Below are 26,735 nucleotides of genomic sequence, written 5' to 3'. Positions count from 1 at the left end.
CATTGAATGTTCATTTCTCAACCATAAGCCGTCTCCACAGGCGTTTCAGAGAATATGGCAGCACATCCAACCGGCCTCACAACCGCAGACCTCATGTAACCACACCAGCCCAGGACCTCCACATCCAGCAGGTTCACCTCCAAGATCGTCTGAGACCAGCCACCCAGACAGCTGCTGGAACAATTGGTTTGCACAACCAAACAATTTCTGCACAAACTGTCAGAAACCGTCTCAGGGACGCTCAACTGCATGCCCGTCGTCCTCATCGGGGTCTTGACCTGACTCCAGCTCGTCGCCGTAACAGACTTGTGTGGGCAAATGCTCACATTCGATGGCGTCTGGCACGTTGGAGAGGTGTGCGCTTCACGGATGAATCATGGTTCACATTGTTCAGGGCAGATGGCAGCTGAGAATGTCCCAGTTCTTGCATGGCCAGCATACTCACCGGACATGTCACCCATTGAGCATGTTCGGGATGTGCTTGACCGGCGTATACGACAGCGTGTACCAGTTCCCACGAATATCCAACAACCTCGCACAGCCATTGAAGTGGAGTGGACCAACATTCCACAGGCCACAATTGACAATCTGATAGACTCCATGCGACGATGTGTTGCACTGCATGAGGCAAATGGTGGTCACACCAGATACTGACCGGTTCTGGGTCCCCAGACCCCCAATAGCGCAAAAAACTGCACATTCCAGGGTGGCCTTTTGTTGTGGACAGTCTGAGGTACACCTGTGCACTACTCATGATGTCAGATCAGCATCCTGATGTGGCACACCTGTGAGGTGGGATGGATTATCTCAATATAGCAGATGTGCCCACTACCACACATTTGGACTGATTTGTGACCACTGTTTGGGAGGGATGGTTATATTGTGTATCTGGAATGAATTTTAGGTCTCTACGTCCATCCCATGGGGAATGGGAGCAGTAACAAAGGTGTTGCGTGTATATTTTTTGTTGAGTGTACGTATCATCTGACAAATGACAAGATGGCGCCGAGTATGGCAGCCTCGTCGCGAGCTCCCCCAAGCAACGGCTTTCTTCTGTGTTTAATTTTACTTTTCCTTTATTTTTTCACGAGCAGCACTTGTCTCCTTGTGTACGACCGACAAACCTTACTGGACATAAAAGACGGTCTTTCTTATAACTTTCCGGAGTTCAAGTTTTGCAACACGGACGCTCCGTTTGCAGACCCCCCATTCATCTCACCTGAGACGCCTTTGTTCTCTGGCCCTGGAGGCCGCAAACGCCGACGCAGAGGGAGAAGATCTGGCGTTCTGGCACTTACAGACCACCGTTACCCAGTTTATTACTGGCTAATGTGCAGTCTCTGGAGAACAAGCTGTGCGAGCTTCGGGCACGGATCTCATTCCAGCGAGAGATGCGGGACTGCTGCGTGATCTGCCTCACAGAAACCTGGCTATCGGACAAAGTACCGGACTCCGCAATACAACTACCGGGGTTCTCTGTGCACCGCGCGGACAGGTCACAGGATCTTACTGGGAAAAGCAGAGGCGGTGGTGTGTGTTTCATGATCAACAACAGCTGGTGTGATTATGCGAACGTGCACCCGGTCAAATCCTTCTGCTCACCGGACCTGGAGTACCTGATGATTAAGTGCCGGCCATTCTGGCTACCGAGGGAATTTACAGCAGTGATTATTACGGCTGTTTACATTCCCCCACAAGCCGACACTGACCGTGCACTCAGGGAACTGTACAGCGCGATCAGCAGTGAGAAAACCGCACACCCAGAGGCAGCGTTTATCACAGCCGGAGACTTTAATAAGGGAAACCTGAAGAAAGTCTCACCAAAACTCCATCAACACATCCTTTTTAACACACGTGGAAACCGGCTACTCGACCACTGTTACTCCTCTTTCCGGGATGCGTACAAAGCCCTCCCCCGCGCCCCATTCGGCCAATCAGATCACCGCTCCATCCTGCTCCTGCCCGCCTACAGGCAGAAGCTGAAACAGGAAGCTCCAACCCGGAGGGCGGTGCACTGTTGGACGGACCAATCGGAGTCTGCGCTGCGGGACTGTTTTGATCACGCGGACTGGGAAATGTTTCACGTGGCCGCCAGAGACATTGATGAGTACACAGACTCAGTCTGTGGATTTATCAGGAAATGCATGGAAGATGTCGTCCCATCCAGAACAGTTAAATCCTTCCCAAATCAAAAACCCTGGATTAACGGAGATGTTCGCGCGGCACTGGCGGCACGGAACACCGCCTTCGCCTCCGCGAACACATCGGACTACAAACACGCACATTACCAACTCCGGAAGACGATCAAAGCAGCCAAACGTGAGTACAGGGACAGGGTGGAGCAACAGTTTGACAACCCTCGGAGTATGTGGCAGGGACTAAACACGATCACAGACTTTAGAGGGAAAACCAGCACACCGCAGACCACGGCCTCTCTGTGTGAGGATCTAAACATATTCTACGCTAGATTCGACGCAGCGAACACCATGAGACCGGACAGTGTGCGCACCGCGGATGACGTCAGTGCGCACACTGTGTCTGAGGAGGATGTGCGGAAGTGCTTCAGGAAGGTGAACGCACGCAAAGCTACTGGTCCGGACGGGATTCCCGGCCGCGTCCTCAAGTCATGCGCGGCTCAGCTGGCTGGAGTGTTCACACACATCTTCAACCTTTCCCTCTCTCTGTCTGTAGTCCCAGCCTGCTTCAAAATGGCCACCATCGTCCCTGTACCCAAATCCTCCACCATCTCCTCATTAAACGACTGGCGACCTGTAGCCCTGACCCCCATCGTAAGCAAATGCTTCGAGAAGCTGGTCAGGGACTTCATCTGCTCTGCACTACCCGACTCACTGGACCCTCTACAGTTTGCATACCGCCACAACAGGTCCACTGATGATGCCATAGCCCTGACACTACACACTGCCCTGTCACACCTGGAGAAGAGAGACACGTATGTGAGGATGCTGTTTGTAGATTACAGCTCAGCATTCAATACCATCGTTCCCTCGAAGCTGGACAGGAAACTGCAGGATCTAGGACTGAGCAGCTCCCTCTGCAGCTGGATCCTTAGCTTCCTGTCTGACAGACGCCAGGTGGTCAGACTGGGCAGCATCACCTCATCCCCCATCACACTGAACACTGGTGCTCCACAGGGGTGTGTACTGAGCCCTCTCCTGTACTCACTCTACACCTACGACTGCACAGCCACTAACAGCTCCAACATCATTGTGAAGTTTGCGGACGACACTACAGTGGTGGGTCTTATCACCAACGGTGATGAGACAGCTTACAGGGAGGAGGTCAGCGCCCTGACCCACTGGTGTCAAGACAACCATCTCACCCTCAACGTCGCAAAGACAAAGGAGTTGATAGTGGACTTCCGGAGGTGCAGAGAAGTACACACCCCCATCACCATCAACGGCGCTGCTGTGGAGAGAGTGAGCAGCTTCCGGTTCCTTGGAGTACATCTGGCTGAGGATCTTACGTGGTCAGTACACACAAACAAAACAGTGAAGAAGGCGCAGCAGCGCCTCTTCTTTCTCAGGAGACTGAAAAGATTCGGCATGAGCCCCCGCATCCTCAGGACCTTCTATCACTGTGCCATTGAGAGCATCCTCACTGGATGCATCACCACCTGGTATGGCAACAGCACCGCCTACAACTGCAAAGCTCTCCAGCGAGTAGTGCGGTGCTCTGAACGGATAATTGGAGGTGAGCTTCCCTCCCTCCAAGACATCTACAGGAAGCGCTGCCTGAGGAAAGCGGGGAGGATCATCAAGGACTCCAGTCACCCCAGCCATAAACTGTTCAGACTGCTTCCATCAGGAAGAAGGTTCTGCAGCATCCGGTCCCGTACCAGTAGACTGAGAGACAGCTTTTTCCATCAGGCCATCAGACTGCTGAACACGTCATAGACACCTCAGCTTCACTACTGGAACTTCAACATTATGCACTCCACACTGTATATAAATGCCACTTGTTTTGCACATATTCAACTCTGTATATTTTATATATTTTATTATTATTATTTTTATTATTATTATTTTATTTTTACTTTTTTACTATTTAATTTGTAAAAATGTGTATATACACACACACACACACACACACACACACACACACACACACACACACACACACACACACACACACACACGTAGGAAAATATTTAGTATACACATCCAGAAATGCATACACTATTATATATTGTACATATATTTATTAGTTTCAGGTTGGCCATTCTTGTATTTTGCTCGTTTGTGTTGTTGTGTTTGCACATCTCTGTTGCTTGTGGGGCTCGCACACAAGAATTTCACTCGCATGTGCTGTGCCAGTGTGCCTGCACATGTGATGTGACAATAAAAGTGATTTGATTTGATTTGATCTGAATGCTATTCAGCTATCCTGTCTACAAATGTAAGATTGTTTCATGAGGTTATTAGACATGAATCATTAACAAACATGTTCTGTAACTACGAGAACTCATGATTATTTATTGTGACACTGCATCAGTTGTGTGCATGCTTGGTCTTTTTATTGTGGTACCATGGCAAAAGTAATTGGTAGACACAATTTATTATACAATAAAGTCTTTGTGTATAATTTTAAACCAGGGCATTTTACTTACTTTTGAAGTTTAAATTCATTGAAAAATACTGCTATACAAATGGAAACTGGCATGACACACACAGAGAGCAATTATGAATATGGCTGGAGGTTATAAAATGAGAGGCTTGAAAGGTCAAGCATAAAGTCATCAGTGTAACACACAGAGTCTGTTTAGACTCTCCTAAACTCAATTGTTATGGTTGTTTTTGCCACATAGAAATATATTACCAATGCATCTTATTTTTACCCACAAAAACACAAGTATCAATCAAGGCCTTGGAACATGGGACGCCTAAATATGATTCTATGATCTGATCAGGAGATGAAAGTAAACACTTTCAAGACTCATTTGATCATGTTTGACTTGCCAAAATGGATGTGCTCCCTGTTTGATTGCATTATACTAATAGAGCTCTTTTGGAGGATGTAATTAAGTGGAGTTTATACTCTTAGATTAAAGCATCCTCTAGATCACAGGCAATGTTAATGGAGTGATGCATTTTCACTGGAAACCAGATGGGAGCACATCACAACAGAGCAAAACATCATTGGCTGCAGTAATGGGCAGGGCTCTACTACTGCCATGCAAAGGAGAAAATATCTTCCTAATGAATGACTCTCAAATGAGTAAGAGAGCAACGGGTAAAAAACAAGAATGGGACAAAACAGCATTTCCTCTGTATCTGATTCAGACTTAAAATGGCAGCGTGCAGAACAGTTGCAAAACAACAGGAAAGGGGAATTTAAGGCTGGTGTGTATGACTGTTAAGTATCCAGACAAGCGTGAGAGTTTACAATATATCAGTTGTGGGTGTGCTATTTTTCTCCAATAGCTGTTAATCTCTTTGTCATCCACGCATGATTCAGTGTTCTCAAGTACTCTCATATGTTAGCTAAACTTCCCTTTGCTCACTTCCCTGGAAGCTCCGTCGTGTTGTGCTATCTGTCCACGGGGAAGTGAAAGAAATGGGCAGACAGCTTGTTAGCAAGCAGCAACTTCAACCTCAATGTTTAATGTTCATGTCATGCACAAAACCAAAGCTCAGTAACATGCACTCCATTATAATGTAATTATATAAATGATTAAAGAGAATCAGAGACCTGTAATAATTAGAAGATTTGCACAACAGAAACATGAGTACTTACAATAAGAGTGAGCACTACTCTAAGTTTAAACCAGATACATGGTAACAGTAATCCAAAAACAGTGTGCAGCATAAAGCAAACAGCGATTGCACATCATTTAAATTATTGGACTGAAGTTCATTTGCGGTGCATGGGTCACAAGAATCAACAAAAACTCACATATTATATAAATACTGTGTACTAGCAGACTTTCTAAAAAACAGGCCACTCTTAGCAACCTTTTATATTACCTTAGCAACATATATATATATATATATATATATATATATATATATATATATATATATATATATATATATATATATATATATATATATATATATATATATATTATCACTGCTTTGCTATTTCAGTTGAAATGTAAAAAGATAGCCACAGTCTGAATAAAGATAGATTCATAGCTTTCGGGTCTAAAAAGTAGAGCGAACAAAGTAATGTTTCTTAAACAATGGCCGCCAGGTGATAGCTGAGGTTGCAAAAAGCCACCGGGGTGTATAGAAGTCTGTGGGAAAACATCTCTTGGACTTGAACTCAGCTCACATTTTAACCCTTTTATCGTAACACTAGGGATGGGTACCGGTATCATGGCACCGGTTCTGACATAAACGGTAGTAACCAGACCGAAAAGCAGCGCACATTTCGGTGCTTTATTTCGGTGCTTTTTTTTTCCTGAGCTGTGATACACTTTTAGCCAATCATTTTACGTTTCCGAGGATAGTAGGTGGGCCCAGGTACGTACGTTCTTTTAGAGCAGAGCTACAGATTAAAAATGCCCAAGGCGAAGCGGTCAAAAGTCTGGCTGTACTTCACAGTAAAAGATGCAAACTCAGCAGCCTGCAACAAGTGCTTTAAGCTGATACTGTGATACTGTGCAAAGGAGGTAACACCTCGAATCCGATGAAACACCTGGCCAAGAAACGCGCTGTATTTGATAGCTTGCTGCGAGACCTCACACCGAGCGCATCTACTGCGGGTGGGTTGCCTGTTATCAGACCCGGAGTTAGCAACATACCCAAAAACACGAAGAGGAGAGTCCTGGCCCCTAGCCCTGCCAGTGTAGCAGAAATGATGAGGATGATGACGGCAGCAGCAGCCGTTCTTCTCTGGGTCAGTAGCTTAATGTTGTTCATGTGTAATTTACGTTGAGTAGGCTAACCACGTTATTACATTAATGCATGTAAGGTGAACTAGCAAACATCATCATAGATACATGTGGCTGTCTTCTTGTTTGATGGCAGATACTCCCTTCACCCTGGCCAAAAAGGCTAAAATGACCAAAGAAAAAGAGGGAAACGGCTAAACTTGAGAGGTTTTTGGACAAAGTTTGTGTTTTTTCCATTGTTTAAGCACTGCTTCCATCCAAGAGTGATACCATATATGCCCCATAGCTGCAGAAAAGGCTAACATTGTTATCTTTTTACAAAAACCAGCTGAACATGAGAGGTTTTTGGACCAATTTTGTGTTCTCCATTCTTTAAGCACCGGTTTGAGCACCGTTTGAGCACCGGCACCGTTTCAAAAGTACCAATTTGGCACCGGTATCGGATAAAACCGAAACGATACCCATCCCTATGTAACACTAAATCGGGGGTGTCCAACTCCAGGCTTCGAGGGCCGGTGTCCTGCAGTTATTAGATGTGTCCGTGATCCAACACAGCTGATTCAAATGGCTAACTTACCTCCTCAACATGTCTTGCAGTTCTCCAGAGGCCTGGTAATGAACTCATCATTTGATTCAGGTGTGTAGACCCAGGGTGAGATCTAAAATCTGCAGGACACTGGCCCTCGAGGTCTGGAGTTGGGGACCCTTGCACTACATAAAACTTCTATAAAATCAGAAAAGCCGCCCCCTGGTGGCCACTGGAAAGAAATTCAGCTTTAAGGCGCTTTCAGACTGACGTTAATTATACGTAGGCTACTGGGCAAATGAAGGCAACAAAACCTTATAAGCACATAAATATTACATTCACCCTTAGCTTTCTAAAAAAAATCTGAAACATTCAAGGTAACCATATGAGGTGAATTTAGTCAAGTTCATATAAATAATCACCCTTAACTACTGCACTTTTAAAGTCCCACAGTAGTTTTTCTGTTGTAGTTCCCAAATTGGGAAGAGGGGCCTGAAAGCTTCTGCTTTTAAATACCACAGGAACCACAAGTAAGCCAGCAGAGTGAAAGCAAAGTGCTCTATTGGAGTGATACGGTACGAGGTCTTTAAGATAAGATGGGACCTGATTATTGGTTAAAGGGAGCCTTCTTCAATAATCCTCTGCCAGCATCTGCCACAAGAATCTATGTTTCAAGTTGCCTAATATGACAAAACATAACTCCTTGACATTTTAAAGTGTCCTTTAAATGCAAAGTATTCCAGAGAAGGCACACACCTCTACATCTGATATCAACCCTAAACAATAAAAAAGGGAAAAATATGTATATTTGATCCTGGAACAAACTGTCCCTTTACTGTGCCTTTAATTTGAAATCCAGTTGTGCAATCCCGTAGTGCGACATGAATCGCACATCTGCGGAGGCCACCCAAAAATGCTGAACAGCCACTCCTTAATATTAACTTTTCCAGTCAGGCAAATCAGGTCTTAAATAGAGTAACATTATATCTGCAAATAAATTGCACTTTTGTAAATACAGAGCTGGCCTCACGGTGCTTTATAACAGTTTCTCGTTAATCAGAGGAGATGTGAGTTTAGCCACTGTGAATGAGATACTATATGTTTTTCCTCCATTTGACTGGTGCTGTTATCGTGCTTTTAATAAGAGTTCCTCTAGATAGCACGTGGGGGGGCAGGGCGTCTTGCTGAGCAGACAGCTGCTTCACATCTGGAACTTAATATAAACATCATGGCCAATAAAATCATTCCATTTCCTTAATTACTATTCCTGTCATTTCTGCACTAAATGAAAAGTTATTAATTCGGGGCCAACACAAACATGGTTCCCCAATACGAGGAGCTGCTCCTGAAGCGTCGCCACCCTGACTACGGGCCGCTGTCACTGGACTGGAACCACAAGCTCCTGCCGTGCTCTGCCAGCGTGTGTGTGTATGCATGTACAGGGAACAGAAGCCAAGCTGCTGCAGACATGAGTGGAACACAAGATGGCGTCTTGTTTTCCATCTCATTCAAGTGGTGCCAGTGTAATCATGACAGGCAAAAACCCATCCTGTTTCATCTCTGTCCTCCTCCCCCTTCCACACTTCTGCTCTTGTTCTTTTACTGCTGCTCTGTATGTTCAACACATGCACCGCCATCCTTCTCTCTACCCTTTTCTTTGACATGTCTCCAATCAGTGTTGGGGAAACTACTTAAAACAAGCAGATCTGAAAATAAACAATAACTAGAAGCAGCTGAACTACAGCAAAACTACCCAAGAGAGAGAAACATAGTTTGGGAAACCAAAGCTGCTTAGAGGAAGTAGTTCCAAGTACCTTAAAAATATAGGATCAAGTGTCAGTGTACATGTTATATAAAACTAGAACAACATCTACAACATGCCTGGGTAAAAAAGTAAAATGTTATGGGGTTTTTTCTTATGCTCTGTCATTTATTCTGTTACAATAGTGGATACTCATATTAAAAGCTGATAAAAAGTTCCTCCCAACTACTAAAACCTGTTTGCAAGGGGCAGCCAATCAAAAATGGTCAGAAGCCCGTTTGTGCCAGGGCACAAAAGATAAATGGAGGTCAGATATTACAGATGAAGCTCCCATCCCGCTGCCTCAGATCTTCATCTTCTCTTTCTCTCTCTGTTCCCTCTGCTCGTCTGATCACAATGGGAGGGAGGGCCTTTAGCTGCTCTGCCCCTCGACTTTGGAATTCCCTACCCCCGGACCTCAGAAATATTAGTTCATTCTCTCTTTTTAAGTCCACCCTTAAAACTCATCTGTTTAAAATTGCCTATTCTTAAATTTCTGTATGTTTTAACTTTTATCTTCTATTTTTATCATTGTGTATATTTCCAGTTTTTATCTGTTGTACAGTGTCCTTGGGTGCTTTGAAAGGCGCTATTTAAATAAAATGTATTATTCTTATTAGATATACGACGTAGCACCGCTGCAATAAGGTCCCATGTTTGGTCCTTTCAGTGTGGAGTTTACATGTTCTCTCTGGGTTCTCTAAATTAGCCGTCTGTCTGTCTTTGTGTTAGCCACCCAACAGGCTGGCTCCCTGTCCAGAGTGGAAGAAAAAAAGAAATAGCAGAAAAAAATGGTTGGTAGGTTCTCAGTTACAAAACATGCAAAGCAGAGGCCAAGAACAAAGATACACAGCTGAAAATGAGCAGGGCAGAGCAGCAATGTATTTACTTGAGGATAGCCATAGACTGTATATAAACTTGACATATTTTCGGTTGCCATAGTAACGTGTTCCCAGTAGTAGAGAGTGGCTGTGGGCATAAATCGACATGTACGAGAAGACACAAATATGAAGAAGGTTGGTATAAATGACATTTAAATTATAAACGCATGTTTTGAAACATGTTAAATACTTTAATATTTGTCTCTATTATTGGATAATAGCTCAGAGAAAAGCTGCATTTTCACAATACGGGTTACTGAAATAACTGACACAAAATAACTAAAATAATTTATTCACCACCAGTGATCTGACAGATCTGTCAGATTTCAGGCCTGCTTATAAAACAAAATGACTGGGTATGCATCAGAAGTTAATGAGGGCGGTCTCTGAATATGCAGCTACCTTTGAAAAGATCCAGACCAGAAAACAGGTTGTTAGCAAATGCAGGATTGAGGACTTTCATACAGACACACAAAAAAAAGACTCCCTAAATACTTCTCCATTTCATCCACCTTCATCAGTGAATGAGAAGAAAAATAATAAAGTTCATAAACAACGTAAAATAACTCTAGAGCCAGGAGTACTGCTAGGAAACAGACCGGAAGTATAAACAGATGCTACAACAATGGACAAAGGCAAGACAGCTATTTACACACGCAGATGCACTAAAAGGTAATCAGGGAAATAGGAAAAAAAACCTGGGTAGCAAGACACAGTTGAAAACAATCAAGACTGTCACGGTTTGCAGAGACAGGCCATGCGGTGGTGTGTGTAATGGACCCAGGTGCGTACACAAGTGAGTAGACGGGCGTGAACTTAACAGAAAGCGAGCCTTTATTATGGCTGAAGACAAGGTGTACAAACAAAGCAGGGATAGCGTGACTAGACTATAACTAAACTGGGAAAACTAATACTGTGACAAACTAAGAAAACTCAGAGACTAAGATCACTGCAAAGACTGACCGTGAAAACATGGAGGGTGAGAACACAGACGACGCGACACAGACTGTATGAAACACAGAGACTAAATACACATGAGGGATGATCAGGGGAAGTGGCCACACATGGGAGCACAGCTGACACACATGAACCTAACGACAGGACAGGAGAAGTGAAACTGAATACACTGACAGTGAATACAGACTTTCAAAGTAAAACAGGAAACATGGAGATTAGACATGACACATGAACCGGGGAGACTTAGTACAGGGGGAGATGACATAAACAACTAAGGAACAAAACAAAACTGCAATCTAGAAATTAACTAGGTGAACTAAGCTAGGTGCAAATGAAGACAGAAGATACATGGAACTCAAATACTGGGTCGCTTGACCCAGGACCATGACAAAGACAATGAGACAGGGGTAGTCTAACAAGACACAGGAGACAAATAGCTATCAAAAAACACACACACAAAGGAAATCGCAGACTAACATACTCAAACTTGACACAGAAAACACACAGAGGAATGTTACACAGATACATCTTAGGCCCCTGAAGGTTCTTATCTATAACAGCAGCAGGCTAAAAACACTTTTAGCTGCTGATTCTGCTTTGCATATTTAATTTGGCAGATTTTTACACCAGGTTCCTGAGATGACCGCAAAGGGATTTGTGTCTCTCCCTGGAATTGAGGCAGAGATCTTGGGCTTGTTAGAAAGCAGCTACACTGCAAAGCCCACTATCTACCAGCAGGCTGAACCGATCTGTTTTTAGCTTTTAAAAGAATGCATCTGCAAGAATAATCATAAAAAAGTATTTTTATGTCACCAGTGTTGTTGAGTATTGTTTGGCCAGTTGCATAAACAGACCAAACAATACTCTAGCATGAGCATGTACTAGCGACCAACACTTACAAAATGGACTTACATACTTATCAAGAAGGTGTTTACTGCGGTCAGGTTCAAAGGCTGTTTTCTCATAGATTTCTGCAGGTTGTGTCTGTTTGTAATGATGCCAGAATACTGACAAATAATTTTTAACAGCTATACCATACTCTATGAGAGAGATTTCAGAGGGTCATATGCCACCAAGCAAGTTTTTAGACATCACATAATTCTCACAGTCATATTTACATAGTACGAATGGAGTGAATATGAATGGAGCTTTTTAGATGGGAGATCTTTGTAAAATTGTCCACACTAAAAACACCTTTGTACGAGCACAAGCAGCTGCGTATGTTTGTCCCTTCTGAGCTCAGCTCAGCATCTTCCCCTGCAGGAAAAACAATGCCAATATCATGTAGGTGATTCCTGTTTCCAACCAAAGCCATTCACAGGCCAGCAGAGGAAGAGGATTTGGTGAGCGACACATATACTTACACAAAAGATGCATGTATGCACTCAAATACCACCAGTTTTGTAGTCAATGCTTTTCCTGCACCACACACAATTAAAGTCCCAATTAAAGGCCATTATGGGTTTTCCACTAGCAGCGACCGCAGGGAGAGCAGCTCAACGGCTTCTACATTGCGGGCGCACAGATGTCTCCTGTGCTGTCATCCAAAGGAACTCAGACTGATCCACAAACTTTATGATCATAATTACTGATCAAAATTAAAGTGCAACAACAATATGAACTCAGAGGACGGCAATAAAAGAAAAAAAAAGTTTGAGTGATTCCGGTAAGCGGGGCCAAGTGGGACTATCAGAGGGAAGTGTGAGTGAGCTGCTCATCCTGTGAACATATACTGCAGCGATGACAAGAGAAGCAGCAACTCTAACCACAAGAGGGAACCATTTCCCTGAAAATGTACGAAAGGTGACAGTCCTTTTAAATCTGAGTGATAATATTAAATAAGGCCGCATTTTCATGACTAATTTTGCTTCCCACAGCAAGCAATCACAAGGAGATATGAGTTCTCACCCCAGATGAAAGCACTGGGCTCCATATCTGCTGTGAAGCATCCATTCACCACAATACCCACACAAAAGTTCATCACCAGTGTCTTCCCCCAAGCGGGGCCCAAATGTGTCATGGGTTTCCGTTTCTGAGTTCCCATCCTCTTACCCAGTGACCTTAATGAGCGAGTAAAGTTCTCACTTGGCCAAACAATACACTATTGTAGAGAGGCTTGATAAGAGGTGGCCAGTCAACAGCCTCTGGACATGCAGCTGTGTGGGCCAGCAGTCGCCTCTATCTGATCCCCGGCATGACACGCAGAATCAGTCGCCTGATCAAATAACTTTACGCAGATACGCACACGTGTCAGGATGCATGTGGCTGCACGCGCACGCACACATCCACAGAAACTCAAACGCATAAGAAGTGGATCCCATTCCCACCCAATTTTGTTCTCTGGGAACTAACAATCTGTTTAGTGCAAAAAGTGCAGTGGCTTCTTTCATCTCGGGTTCAAGGCGCAGATGATCTAATTCCAAGTCTGATGATGAACAAACCAGCGCCAAATAAGTAAAGCAAGTGTCAACAACAACACCACTGTGAACTGCCGTGTGATAAATGGGTTCTTTCTTTGGACAATATGGCTTTTTCGCCAAGCTATTTAGGGCTTAAAGAGATCTTTTGTGTTCATGAACAAACTTATTTTGTGAGGTAGAAAATTTTAATTTAGTACTCTTCAAGGTGGAGAGCATTTTCCCTGAGAATCTCAAAGTAGGACTTGCAAAGTGGGAAAATACAATAGCGCAGTGGAAATACATCTTTTGGGTTATACAAAATCTCATTACACGGCTTGTTTGGCAGCTTTGCAATCTCTTATAAAGATGATAAATGCTCTGAAAGAAGGAAACATGCACAAGCACTAACAAATTCAATGAATGCTGAGATTAAGTGATATGATCAAAAGCTCCAAGTATAAAACAATAATAAAAAGTGACTGGTCTGATATCTAAACAGTGTTCTCCAATAACAAATCAGCGACACCAGCTCAAACTGATGGAATCACAGCAGGATTAGGACATAAAGGCAGTGCAAATGGAGTTGATATGGATCAAGGAAATTTTGCATCACATGTTCACAAACATTTACGTGAGAAAACAGCGACGTTCTCAAGGAAATATCAGATCCTATTCTGGATCCAGAGGCTCAATTCCTGGATGCTGTGGAGGGAAATTTCAGCCCTGCCCTGAGGCTTGCAGTCTTGAAATACTCTTATTTAATTATTTCAAAGATCGGTCTATCCTTGCAAATTACAGGCCTCAAACGGTGACATGTAAGTAATACTGATGACTGACTAGAAATGCTGATCTTTATCCTCCAGAATTCGACATATTAGCTGTGCCAAAAAAATAGTGAGCCTACGGGATTACATAATCTATCAGCGTTCACTCAGTGTGTCACTCTTTGGTGTGACTGGGCATTAAAATAAGGTGATGGTTATGTAAACATGTTCAAGTAACCATAACCATGATGCTGAAGGTAAATTGTGGTTCAAATCCAACTGATAAAAAGATCCTGTTGAAGTAGACCAGTAAGGATCCGCAACACAAAAAAATACTGTTATTTTCACCTGCACTAAGTTATATTTGGCCTTATCTACATGTACGGAAAGATGGCGGTGGGGTGAGTGACACAAACCAGAGCAAACATCAGAGACATCAGATATGACACTAGGATAAAAGGAGGAAGTGAGTCAGAGGTGGGTTGCAGAAGTGTAGAAATTGCATGCTAAAGTATTGAATGAATGTTTTCCAGGCACCAGTGCTCTCATTTCTATTTTGCTTTGAATGTGGTCATGTCACAGACTGCCGAGTTGCTTTCTGAATCTCTTTGCTTTGCTTGTGTTGAAGGTTTTCAAGCATCAGCTCAGGGTTAGTGTTAGCGGGTTAGAACTGATCTAAACACCTTATGCATATGTTGATTGTACAGTTTGGCATCATAATATGGAAGATGATCGCTGTGGTGAGTAATCAGCCTGTTGCATATGAACAGAGTTCATCACGGGCTATTAGCTTTGCTAATGCTAACTGCTAACTTGCTTTGTGGTGATTTATGGCTGTTTCTATGATGATCACGTCAGCAAAGACAAGAATGGACACAGTCATACTTTGTTATGTTCTATTTAGCAGGCACGGTGCACTTTAACATAATTCTCATAGATAGCATGAAAATATGTTCTGCACAGAAAGTCTGTAGCTACTGCTAATTTCCAATCCTTTTGGCTAGGTTAAAGAAACAGATCCATGTGAATCCTGGATGAAGGTGTTAGCTGAGCCACCAGTTGATGCAGACTTGCATTGAGATTAGCTGATCCCCCTGGGATTGCTACTAATCCTGACTTTGTGGCCTGGCTGAACTGAAAGAATGCTCAGTTTAAGCGGGAATGTGAGTGAGCTGTAGCGGGAAACTCAGTAGCGACTGCAGTATGGGATAGCCTGCAACGAAACCATGACAACCAAATACAATTAATGCCACAAAGCAGTTTATGCTGCTAGCACAGACTGAAAAAAGGTGCATTTTTTACAGTGTATAGATTTCCAGTGTGGTATTGGCACTATTTGGTGGATCTACTTTTAACAGGTCTGTGGGTGAGCTGCAGTCATTGAAAGCAGATGCACACGTGAGATTGCTGAACAGGGGAGGGAAAACAATGACAGATATTTCAGAGTCAATGAACTGTCTCAGCCAGACAATCTGCAGTGATGCAGGGTTATGTGTGTGAATGAATGAGGTGTTTCTGCTAATGTGGGCTATAATCTGACCCTCCTGGGAAGAGAAGACAGAGTGCTGGGGAAAATATTCAGTGAAAATCTCTGGACTGGTGGTCTATTTAAAAAAAAAAAAAACTTGTACATGTTAGGGGAAAGAGGATTGCTGTCGACACAGGAATGCAGAAAGGGAAAAGAAAGGAAGAATATTTGGAGAAACGGATCTAAAAAGAAGCAGAACAAGCTTGAGCTATGTGTAAACAGACTAAAAGAGAAACCAGATAGGGGGTAAACCTAAAGGTAATATACAGAGAGAATGTGTTTAGCAGAGTCCATTAAAGCCAAAAAGCCTTGCAGGAATCGCTTCGAGCCAGACTCTGATGGAGATAGCCAACTGCAGGTTATCCTCTCACTCTGTAATGGACCGGGGTGTTTTCAGTCTCCCATGGCCCCTCGCGAGCCCCGGTGAGCCCCTATGATGAAGTTAGAGAGGGAGCAGCGGTGTTAGTCGGCACAGAGAGAGCGAGCGGTGCCCGTCTCCTGTTGCTGTTGAATGTAATTTCGGATCGTGTTGCAGCGGAAGCACAACTGACAGAAGAGGAATCTATCGAATTCAGCTCAGACATCACAATAATATTGAGTCTTGTTTATAAACACACATTCAGGATGCTGCGGGAGTATCACTCGTTGGACAAGTTCACCTCCCCGAGAGCAAAGCCTGAAATAGGTGTGAAATCATGCCATTCGATAAGGCTGCACTCAAAAAAATCAACTAGGGCATGTGTTTGATTAACAAAGTAGTAATATGTTTACATCACATGAAGAAATCATTTTTATGCTCATTAAATGATTCATTCTTTTTTGTTGAATATAAATCAAAGAAAACTTTGATGAGTTAAATTCGTTCACGGCAATCCAATGAGAATGAGGTCCATCAAACCAACGGCTCTGATAGCGTCATGTATTGCGCATGCTCCACGCCCACCGGATGCGGAAAGGTCCGTTGAGAAGTTAACGAGCGCACGTGGAGTTACTTCTTTGGCATACCTGATAGTGAGGTAAGTAATATTTCTTGATATATTTATTTAGGTTAGTGGAGTGAGAGATAAATACTATTAGTTAAAATTTTTTACCTGTGTAGTGTGGAGATTTAGAGGAGTTTTATATATAGCAGGGAGGTTGTAGACCCAAGCATTTTTCAAATGTAAGTCGGTGAATTTAATGTTTTTTTAAAAACTTAACCGGAGTCGCTAATTGTTGCAACAGAGCAAAAACTGATGAGGTTATTTTGGTAAGTTCGGTTTTTTTTTTTGTTTCTGTCGACTTTGAATGAGGTTTGTTTCATGGTTATCTGCGTTGGTAGGACTGTTTTTCTTCTCTGGAGTTAGCTAACTTTGAAGAGCGGGAAAGCCGCGTAGAGCCGTTACGTCTTCGCATATAGCTCCGTGAATGACAGGTTACTTTCTGCTTAACCGGAGTTGGTGATTGTTGGTAGTAGTGGTAAGACTGACCGACATGGTTTTGGTGATTTTATGAGTGTTTTATGATGCTCTATCTAAAATTCCTGTTTTTGTCAGTGGAGTTTAGTCGCGGGCAACCGCATTAACTGGATTGATGAAAGGTTTAATTCAACTAAACCAGCGTTTAGGGGAGTTAATAACAAGGAGTAAGATAAAATCTGTCACAATAATTGCATGTGCATTTTCTTTTTTTGTAATATATTCACTTAGTTTTCGAATTCAGAATGATTTAGGTGGATAATTGTTCGGGTTATAGTTTCTCTGGTGCTCTGCATTAAGGCTGACTAACGGTGCGTTCACACCGAACGCGATAGACGCCCCTAGCTGATCGCGTGCACATTTGCACCTCGAAGCGCGTCCAGCATGAACTGGTCGAGCTTTATATGCAATTTTCACGCGTATGAAGAAGAGATCTGGGAGGAAGTAGTGCCAGACGGTATGTTATTAAAATGGCAGCTGTCAATCTAGCGTTTGAAGAAAGAGTCTCCCTTCTCTATTTGCTGTGGAGAGCAGAGCAGTGCCTAAAGGACGTCCTCACCGTACCTGGGTCCATCAGGTCTTCCACAAGCGTGAGCAGTTTGGTGAGTTTCACCACTTGCTCCAGAAGCTCCGTCTGGATGACGGCCGCTTTCAGCTGTACCACCTTCTGTCCCTTGCCGAGTTTGAGGAGCTGCTGTCCCGCAGATTTTACCAGCTGGAGCGGTAGACGTGATAAGCGCGAATGCACAAAATGCACCACACAAACTGCAGCGCGTATTTTACTTCGCGCTTCAAAGGCGTCAGTCGTGTGAAGTAGGCAGAAAAGCGTTTTCTCAATGCAAATCTGCTTCCGAAGTTTAGCTGGACCTCCAGTCACGCTTCATCGTGCTCCTCCATTGACTTTACATGTAAACCTGAAGCTCTGGTCGCGTCTATCGCGTTCGGTGTGTACGCACCGTAACAGTCTTCACATTTCACAGTATGTAGATATTAACACAAATTTGTCAGAGTAATAACTTTGTTTTAATTAATTTCTCTCCCCAGAAATACATCACAAAATAAAGCCACATTCCCATGCTCTGAGATTCTTATGCACCTCCTCAACAATACATGGTAAGTTCATGTTTGCCTTATTATTATTATTATTATTATGTTATTTATTTTTTTTGGATGATGCAGAAGTTTAATCTCCTTGACGTTTTCTAATGCATATTTCATCTTTTATCAGTGACGTGTATGTGGCAGTGCAAGCATTGTGTTACCAGAGAGAGCAGCAGGTACAAATTACTTCAACATTATAAACTACATCATCATTACGGAATAGGTCAACATTATCTGTGCATATATGTTAATTGTCCGTGCACATTTAAGACTTGGAGTGGACTGAACACTCATGTCTATAAAGCTCATTCATCTCAGTTTACACAGACAGCTTCAAGTTCAGTAACTTTTAAATGTGAGTTATGTGACTGCAGTGACGTCTTCTCTGAGAGAGATTTTTTTTGTCCATATTGGAACACATCTGCGAAGTAACGAGACAGTTAGTTGTGTGTTTCTTGGTTGCCCTTTCAAGACAAATATTTACAATACATTTTATACACACAAGAGGAAGCATCATCCACACACACTTAAAGATTTTAAAGACAGGGTAGTTACACGTGTGGACCCAGTTCAAGTGATAGAGTCCTCTGATAACGTAAGGGCTAGCTGTTCTGAAGATGTATCCTATGGTGAATTTGAAAGTGAGTCAGTGACAGAATGTGATAATAGTGCTGTTGAAAATCAGCCCGAACTAATTGAACGGAAATTAGCAGTAATATTGTTGAAATTGGAACACATATTTCATGTTCCAGCAAAAGGATTAGATGAGTTCTTAGAGGAGTTAGTTTTTCTGTTGAGTTCAGCTAGTGTACCTCTGACAAAGCGTACAATTAGAGAAATTTTTAAGAGCCTTAACCTCCATATTAGTCAGGCTGTTATTGAAGAGCTTGCAAATTCTGTATGTGTTTCTAACCCTGTGGCTAAAATATTGGGAAAGTGTGGCCCTCTTGCCACTCCTTATAAAAGAAAACTATACTACATACAAAATTTTAGGGTTGTAGAGCCTGTTTAGTATTTTTTATCGATAGACCAAAGGAAGTCATTTCAGTATAAACGCTATATAAGAACCAGTCTATTTACCATGTGGCCTTTTGGACTCTTCCAAACTAAGTATTCCTTTTTCAAACTGCTGCCTAAAAGCTAAATATTGTCATTATGGATTCCCTTTTTTCTTAGGATGACACAATACATACAAGACGAGCATGCATCCTGAAGTCCTTGTGTGTCTACCTGAATGAAGACCATGAGAAACTTGTGAAGGAATATACGGTCAGTTACATTCACAAGTTGTTCTGTGTTATGTAATTTGCTCCAGGAGTTATGGGTAATTTCAATATATGAAATGGTAAAATGTGACACCACGTGTGAATAAAAGATATTGCAATTGGTCCTTGTTTTGTTTCATGTCAAATTTCTGAGGTGTGAAACCAGAGACATAGAATTTAGTAAATATATCAGCATATTCACGCTGATTGCTGAATTCCTTTATTTTTTTCATATCTAGACTCAAACAAATGTATTATTGTATTTTACGTCACAGAACACTGAGGCCAACACTGAAGCCATGGAACAAACTGTGATGGGAGTGTATGTCATACATCAGGAGGGTGCGGAGCCTGGAGATGACCCAGGGAACATCGGTGTCCTGATTGAAGGCGTGGAGGTTCTCACTGGTTTGAGGAGCATTGCAATTGCTTGTGCTCTGTTATTTGGACTGATATACTGTCTGAACCTAAGCTACCCACCGGAGCTCAAATGCACTTTTGAAGTCTTGCAAAAGATTATCATGAAGCTGGATGGACAGAGGTTGTCATCCAAGGCACAGTTTCTAAAAAACAAGCTAATGGGGTGAATGAGCTTGAAACAGACTCAGGCAAGCCAGATATTTTTTTTTCAAGGTTTTTGCAATGCAAATATGTGTTTACTGTTTTAAAGTTTAAAATTGTAAGTTATAAAATGTTCATATAAACTATGTGGTTTGCTCTGCGGCTATTATACAAAGATTGTTTGTTCATAACTTAAAGTCTTATACAGTTTAAGTGTAAACACTGATTTTTGCCAGATGGCAATTGTTACAAAGGCAAATGCACACTGGTTTTCACAAATTGTTTGAGTGGAGCAGTTATACTCAAAATTGAATGTTTTCTCCACACGTTAAATAGCATAAAGTCACTATTAATGGATACAGCCTGATTAAATGGAGGACTAATGTATGCAAGCAACATAGTAATGTTGAATGTTATGTCTGAGCTTTAAATTGTGTTAAAATTCATATTGTTGTTTGCAATGCATATTTTACTACATTTTACGAAAGTTGCTTTGGGGATAATATTTTTTGTCTGCAAACTATTCAACAGACTTATTTCATTTTTATTATTAGGGTTAGGGTTATTTTATTGTATTTTTTCTTTCAGTCAGCATGTCTTGATCTGGAAGTTCTGTGGTCTTAGTATGAGATGGTTAAAGGGGAGAAAGCTAGGCTGAACTGGGATCCTGCCAACTGTTTTAAGAATGTTCAAGCAAAATAAAAGAGATGGTTTTGCAAGTTATCATTTATGTATGTTTCATTAATTTAATTAAAAGTAATGTTTACATAAGCAATACAAACACTAACTGAAACATGATTGGTGTAAGTACTACAGACATAAATTACATTTGTTCATTCAACAAGATTAACATTGGTGTAACAAACAAATATTTTACTAGTTCATGTAACAAGACTGACTTTTGATGTGCCAAGGTGTTTAAACAATATAACATGAATTTAAATTAATTAGACTAACTTGGTACAAACATGTTAACTGAATAAAAATCAAATTAACTGAATGTTAATGTTTAAATTATGTTACACTTACAAACATATTTAGTGTTGAAACAACACAATCAAGATGGATTGATATAACATGATTTGTTTAGATGGAATATAGGTGGCAAGATGAAATTAAGTTCATCCAATGAATTATTTTTTTGAGTGTGTGTGGATTTGTGTTGGCCTGAAAGAAGCCTAACTTATCAAGAATCTAAATCAAAAAATCAGCTTTTGTTGAAATTGAATTGAGCTTTTTTGCCCTTCCCCTGATAAACACTGACAAATCCTCCTTTTCCTTTCTTGTCATTCACTGCGCCCCCATGTCTTTTCCTCTGCGGTTAACCAATTCTTGGCTCGTCCCTCCAGCGCGACGCCATCCCTATTATAATGCCATCGTTCTTGCCTGCCAAGCCATGGAGAATGATGTCACTTCCACCCTCGGTCATGGTGGTTTGGGTTTGGTCACTGGTGCATGTCACAATGTGAGCCCTACTAGTAAGGCCTGGAGCTTCCAGCTTGGCCACCAGCCATGACTTCCACACCCTCACCCAGTTTTGTGGATGCAGCTGAATGTTTTAATTCACCAGAACACTTTTTGACTATGCCCTTATTTCTGCTTGATCACTTTAGTGCTGCAAAGTTAAATATGCACTCTCCCCGCCCCCTCCCTTTCGTTCCTGTTATGCTCTGCATCGTCTCCACTCCTTGTCATTTAGCCTATGGCTTTGTAGTCGCTTTGTGAGGCAGAACGGAGCTGGGCAGGGTGAGGCGCAGGCCCAGCAGTGGCTGATGTATGACTTCTGGAGAAGGCAATGCAGCACAGGCGATGAGAGAATGTGGAAATGTACGCATGGCAAGATGCCCGTCGGGCCCGGCCTACTCTGCTCTGTGTTTAGAGGCAGCCTTTCTTCTCGCGCCAGGTGGGCGGGGGATGAAAGAGGGCACTGAGGGGGTGGGTGAGTGGACACAGGCCTGGGATCAAACAGCAGAGAGGCAGTGGAGGGTGGTGGCTGCGGTTGGTGGTTGTGTGATGAGTGCTGAACTGACTGGACACTTCTAATTTCTAATTCATATGTGATTAATCGCTGCGCAAATCGTCCGTGCACTTCCGCTTGGACTTTTTCGTACTCAAGGCCATTAGCGAGCCATTCATAAAAGTGTTACACGCTGTGCCTCATTTTCCTTTCTAATACCTCAAATACAGCGCACAACATTCAGCTGAAAAACAGTCCTGCACTGTTCCTCCTGTACATCGGGGTGGGCACATTTTGTTTTTCCACGTTGCCGTACTGAGAAAGATAAAATAACTGCTGAATTAGGTTAAACGCTATGAATTTGCTAGATGTGGCAGATTATTTTACAGCCTGTTTGAGAACCCAGAAGTCCCAGGAGTCCACGTTTAAAAAAAGCAAAAACCTTTATATTAGAAGAATATGACCTTATGTATGTGTTAATGTGCTGTATTCTGCGGATCATTTAAAAGCCTCCTTAAAGAAATTCCCTTTAATTGTCTGATATGCACCACTGGATAAGTCAATAACAAAATATATTACATTATGTCTAAAAATATCGACTCTAAGAATACTGACACATTCATCAACATGTAAGCCTGAAGTAGAGGCTTTCATCAACAGAAATATTAATTCATTTTGTGCTCTGTTACTATATTTCTAATGCCAATCTAAGATACTGTACAGTCCGATAGAGAGCCATAATGTAGATTATGTTTTAAAATGAGCATTTTTCTGGTTCCCTTTTACAAAAAGAGTTTTCCAGGGAATCTTGGAGTAACTCAGATTTTTTTTTAAAACTAAAATCTTCACAAAATCATATTTCTGATTTTTTAAATTGTAAATTCAAGTGTGGTTTTGTTAATGGAAAGTGTATTTAGGACAAAACCCACTTTGAGCTGAGGGAATTCACCTCAAAGCGCTTTATATTATTAAGTAAAGACCCAACAATATTAGAAAGAAACCCCAACAATCATACGACCTCCTATGAGCAAGCATTTGGCAACAGTAGGAAGGAAAAACTGCTTTTTAACAGGAAGAAACCTCCAGCAGGATCTGGCTGAGGGAGGGGCGGGGCCATCTGCCACCACTGGTCGTGGTGAGGGGAAAACAACAGACGGTGTCTGTCTCCTGATTCCAAACTCTAATATCAAACCAGCAGTCTAATATCACAGTGATTTGTTGGTGTGATACGGTACTATTAAGACTCAATTCTAGATTTAACGGGAAGTCAGTGAAGAGAAGCCAATGTGAGGCGAATATGCACTATTGTTCTACTTCCTGTCAGCACTCGCTACATGTTGGATCAACAGAAGGCTTTTCAAAAAGACGAACCAGGTTTTAGGAGCGCTCTGTGACCTTAAACATGTTACTTATTGCAGAAAAGTTTGTTTGCACCAATGATGCCAAAAGTTTCAAAAGCTCAACTTTACACCATGAAAAGCACATTTACATCCTGGTACATAAAAGGGTTTTGGCCTCTATCCATAGTCTCCCCAGTCATGACCCCTTTTCGGTGTTGATTTAAAAAAAATATACTATCCCCCACCCAGATACTGAGTTAGACAAAGACTGCTGAAGCCAGCCGGTATCTGCGAGGGCTCATTCGCTACTTCATTATTAAAGTGGACCTTTCCACCATGTTTGTAATGCTGGTGCCTTTAAAAGGGTTTTTATTGGTTTAGAGGTGTGGCTTGCGAAGTACCTGGAAACAGGTGCTAACTCAGCACTCCACTTTTTCATCCGTATTAGGTGTTAACAACTTGGTGTTAAGCAGACGAATCTTTTATACCATCTACTCATTGCACACATAATGGAGCGCCCTCTGTTGGAACTGGACTGAATAGCAGATGAAAAGATCTGAAGACCAGCTTCACTGGAATCCATTTACATCTCCAATTATGCCTTAAACTGCTACTTCATCTGTCCTATCTGAGAAAAAATCATCCACTTTTTTTTTGCTTTGACCCTTGTGTATCATCTGCCAGTCAGCAGCATCACTGATGAAAAAGAAGCAGTTCAGCACACTGTATATGAGAACGGGAATTTTTCCATACATACTTCCACTGTGACTAAGAGCCGGGGCTGATGCCTTTGTTGTCCCATAGTGTCTCATTATCCCAGCCCTTCCAGCTCAGGCATGTGGGTTCTCAGCGGAGAACCCCAGGCCAGAGTGCGGTGACGAGGATGGGACAAACCAACCGCCACTCACAGCCTCTGGTCGGATGAGGAGGGAGGAAGACGACACTCATCATTTGGAGGTTTGGGTCTGATTGCTTCCCCTTGTGAGGGACTTAACTGTCCCCCCTGGGAATGTGGTCCCTTTTACACCCACGCCTAAAGACACTGTCAGGGAGAGTGAGGTGTAAAAATACAAAAATAAGTAACATCTGCAGCCACAAAGAGTGTAGCTGACAAACAGGGTCACTAAGTTAAGAAACAAAAACAGAATGAATAAAATATGTATGAATTCAAGCTAAAAAGGGACTATACTGTGGGAATGGACTGTGACTGGGTACTCATTATGGCAGAGAGGAATTTCACTTTTTTTAAAAAAAAAAAAAATTCAACAAATAAACTTGTTTAGTCAACTCAAGTCAAGACATGTATTTTCTTTTTCAATAATAGCTGATGTTAAAGCCAAAGCTGGACCACATATCCATTTTAAATGTTGTTTTTAAATACAATTCAAAGAAATATTCTTCTATTAACTATGAATCAGATAACTCCACCACCATGGCACCTATTATATTTATAAAGCACTTTTATACACAGAGGCAGATTCAAAGTGCTGTAAGAACTAAGACAATACACAACGATTTAAAAGAACACAACTCAAAGTTAAAACGAATAACGGAATATAAAGACAAAAGTATTATTCTACTGTAGTATTTATTACAAAAATAATAAAACAAAAGTATGAAATAAAAAATATTAAAAGGTAGAAGTGTGAAAAAGAAATCAGAATCGTTTTGATTAAAATGACAAAACAGAGAAAAATGTAACAAACTGAAAATAATTTTTAAAGATGAAATTAAGGATCACCAGCAAGTCCCAAATAAGATGTTTTTGTAAATGATTGGAAACACAGGCGAAACAGAAAAGGGCCTAGGATTGACCCCTGAGGGACACCACAACATAACAACATGTGGCTATAAATACAATTCCACTCCATTAGAGGTACAATAAGAGGAGCCTTTGTGGAAATCCACTTTCACCTCACTTTGGTGCTTTTTTGGCCACACCATGTGACTCCATGCAAAAAGCGGAAACACCAAATGTAGCTGAAAGCTGAAAGCTTCAAATTAATGCTATTGTTAATGTTATTTAACTGCTGGATGTTGGATGGACTTAAAAAAGGTAACAATAATCTCACAAATGTGTTGAAAAGAAACATGGCAGACTGGTTTAGGATTGCAAAGTTGCATCTGAACAAAGTGCAACACTTCTGGAGCGATGAGACCAAAGTGGAGATGTTTGTCAATGACGCACACAACCACATTGGGAGAAAACCAAACACAGCATATCTCCACAAACACCTCATACCAGCTGTCAGCACTTTAGTGGGTGATGATTTGGGTTTGTTTTGCAGTGACGGGACCTGGACACCTCGCGGGCACTGAGTCGACCATGAAGCTGACCATATATGCTAAACGTGAGACCATCTGTTGGATCAAACTGGGCCATGCAACAGGACAATGATCCAAAACACACCAGGAAATCTACAGACAACAATTTGAGTGACTAATAAAGTCATACAGAAATCAATTACTTGAAGTTATTAAAGGTGGTGCTTAAAGCTGAATGATGTAGTGTATTCAGTGTATTTAATCAGATAACCCCCTATGAGCAAGCACTTGGTGGCAGTACGAAGAAAAAACTCTCTTTTAATAGGAAGAACCAGGCTTAGGGAAGGCCAGCCATCAGCTGTGGGGGGTGAGGGGAAACACGTTGAGGTTAAATAATGATCCTGTTAACAGTAGTGTAAACGACCGTATGAGTATGCAGGGTTCTCACTAACCATGTCATATTTTAGAAACACATTAAAAAGATGGCAAAAATGATAAAAAACGGTTTCCTCTGTGCAAAGTGGCCAAAATCTCGATGCTGCAGATTTAAATGTGCAGCGTCCACAAAACACTCGGGAGGAAAATGGATGTTAATGTTGTATTTGGGTTGGAATTACGTCCTTGCATGTTATATCCACGTCGGCGTCAGCCAGTGATCGAAACCAGACATTGTTCAGCTGATTTCTACCATCTGAAATTCAACCGTGTTTTAAAGCTGACCATATTTCACTGAGAAATCCGCTGGTTGGAATACATAATCAATGTAATTTTTGTCTTACTCTCATATGCTCCTATGCTCTCCCTGCCCGCTTTATTGCTCAGTCGTTCCTGCTCTAAAGCCAATCATTTTAATTTCCTCATATCTTATTTCATTCATTTACTTTAATCACAGTGTACAGGAGGCACCAGTGATTCTCCGTGCGTCTGCTTTCAGCTGGCACTCGGGCAGAGACATCCATACTACTGTACTTAATGACTGCGCTGGAGTTCAAGCACTTAGAGCTCATCTTAGAAGAGCAGCAGGTCCTTTTGATCTTTGAATCCTGCAAATGAAGTCAAGGGGAGAGACAGAGACAA

General features: G+C 42.0%; 1 protein-coding gene across 1 annotated transcript; it reads left to right on the top strand.

Annotated features, from left to right (window-relative positions):
• The first annotated feature begins 16,588 nt into the window (after positions 1 to 16,588).
• On the top strand, positions 16,589 to 21,221 carry LOC146646388 (uncharacterized). The gene is made up of 5 exons (XM_085391345.1): positions 16,589 to 16,728; positions 18,214 to 18,282; positions 18,398 to 18,446; positions 19,447 to 19,539; positions 19,811 to 21,221. The coding sequence occupies exons 1-5, from the start codon at positions 16,589 to 16,591 to the stop codon at positions 20,120 to 20,122; spliced, it is 663 nt and encodes a 220-aa protein (XP_085247471.1). The 3' UTR covers positions 20,123 to 21,221.
• Positions 21,222 to 26,735: the final 5,514 nt, after the last annotated feature.

Source organism: Rhamphochromis longiceps, linkage group LG19, assembly GCF_057381845.1.
Source record: "Rhamphochromis longiceps isolate RC_006_pf linkage group LG19, R_longiceps_female_GT1.1, whole genome shotgun sequence".
NCBI lineage: Eukaryota > Metazoa > Chordata > Actinopteri > Cichliformes > Cichlidae > Rhamphochromis > Rhamphochromis longiceps.
Note: the sequence above shows the minus strand (reverse complement) of the source record. Positions and strands in the feature narration are given on the sequence as shown.

What these genes read in the sequence shown, in the direction of transcription:
- LOC146646388 (XM_085391345.1), top strand. Translation starts at nt 16,589, where the DNA reads ATGAGAATGAGGTCCATCAAACCAACGGCTCTGATAGCGTCATGTATT. An exon ending in CACCTCCTCAACAATACATG is followed by an intron (nt 18,283 to 18,397) that starts GTAAGTTCATGT and finishes ATCTTTTATCAG; the next exon opens with TGACGTGTATGTGGCAGTGC. An exon ending in AACTTGTGAAGGAATATACG is followed by an intron (nt 19,540 to 19,810) that starts GTCAGTTACATT and finishes TTTACGTCACAG; the next exon opens with AACACTGAGGCCAACACTGA.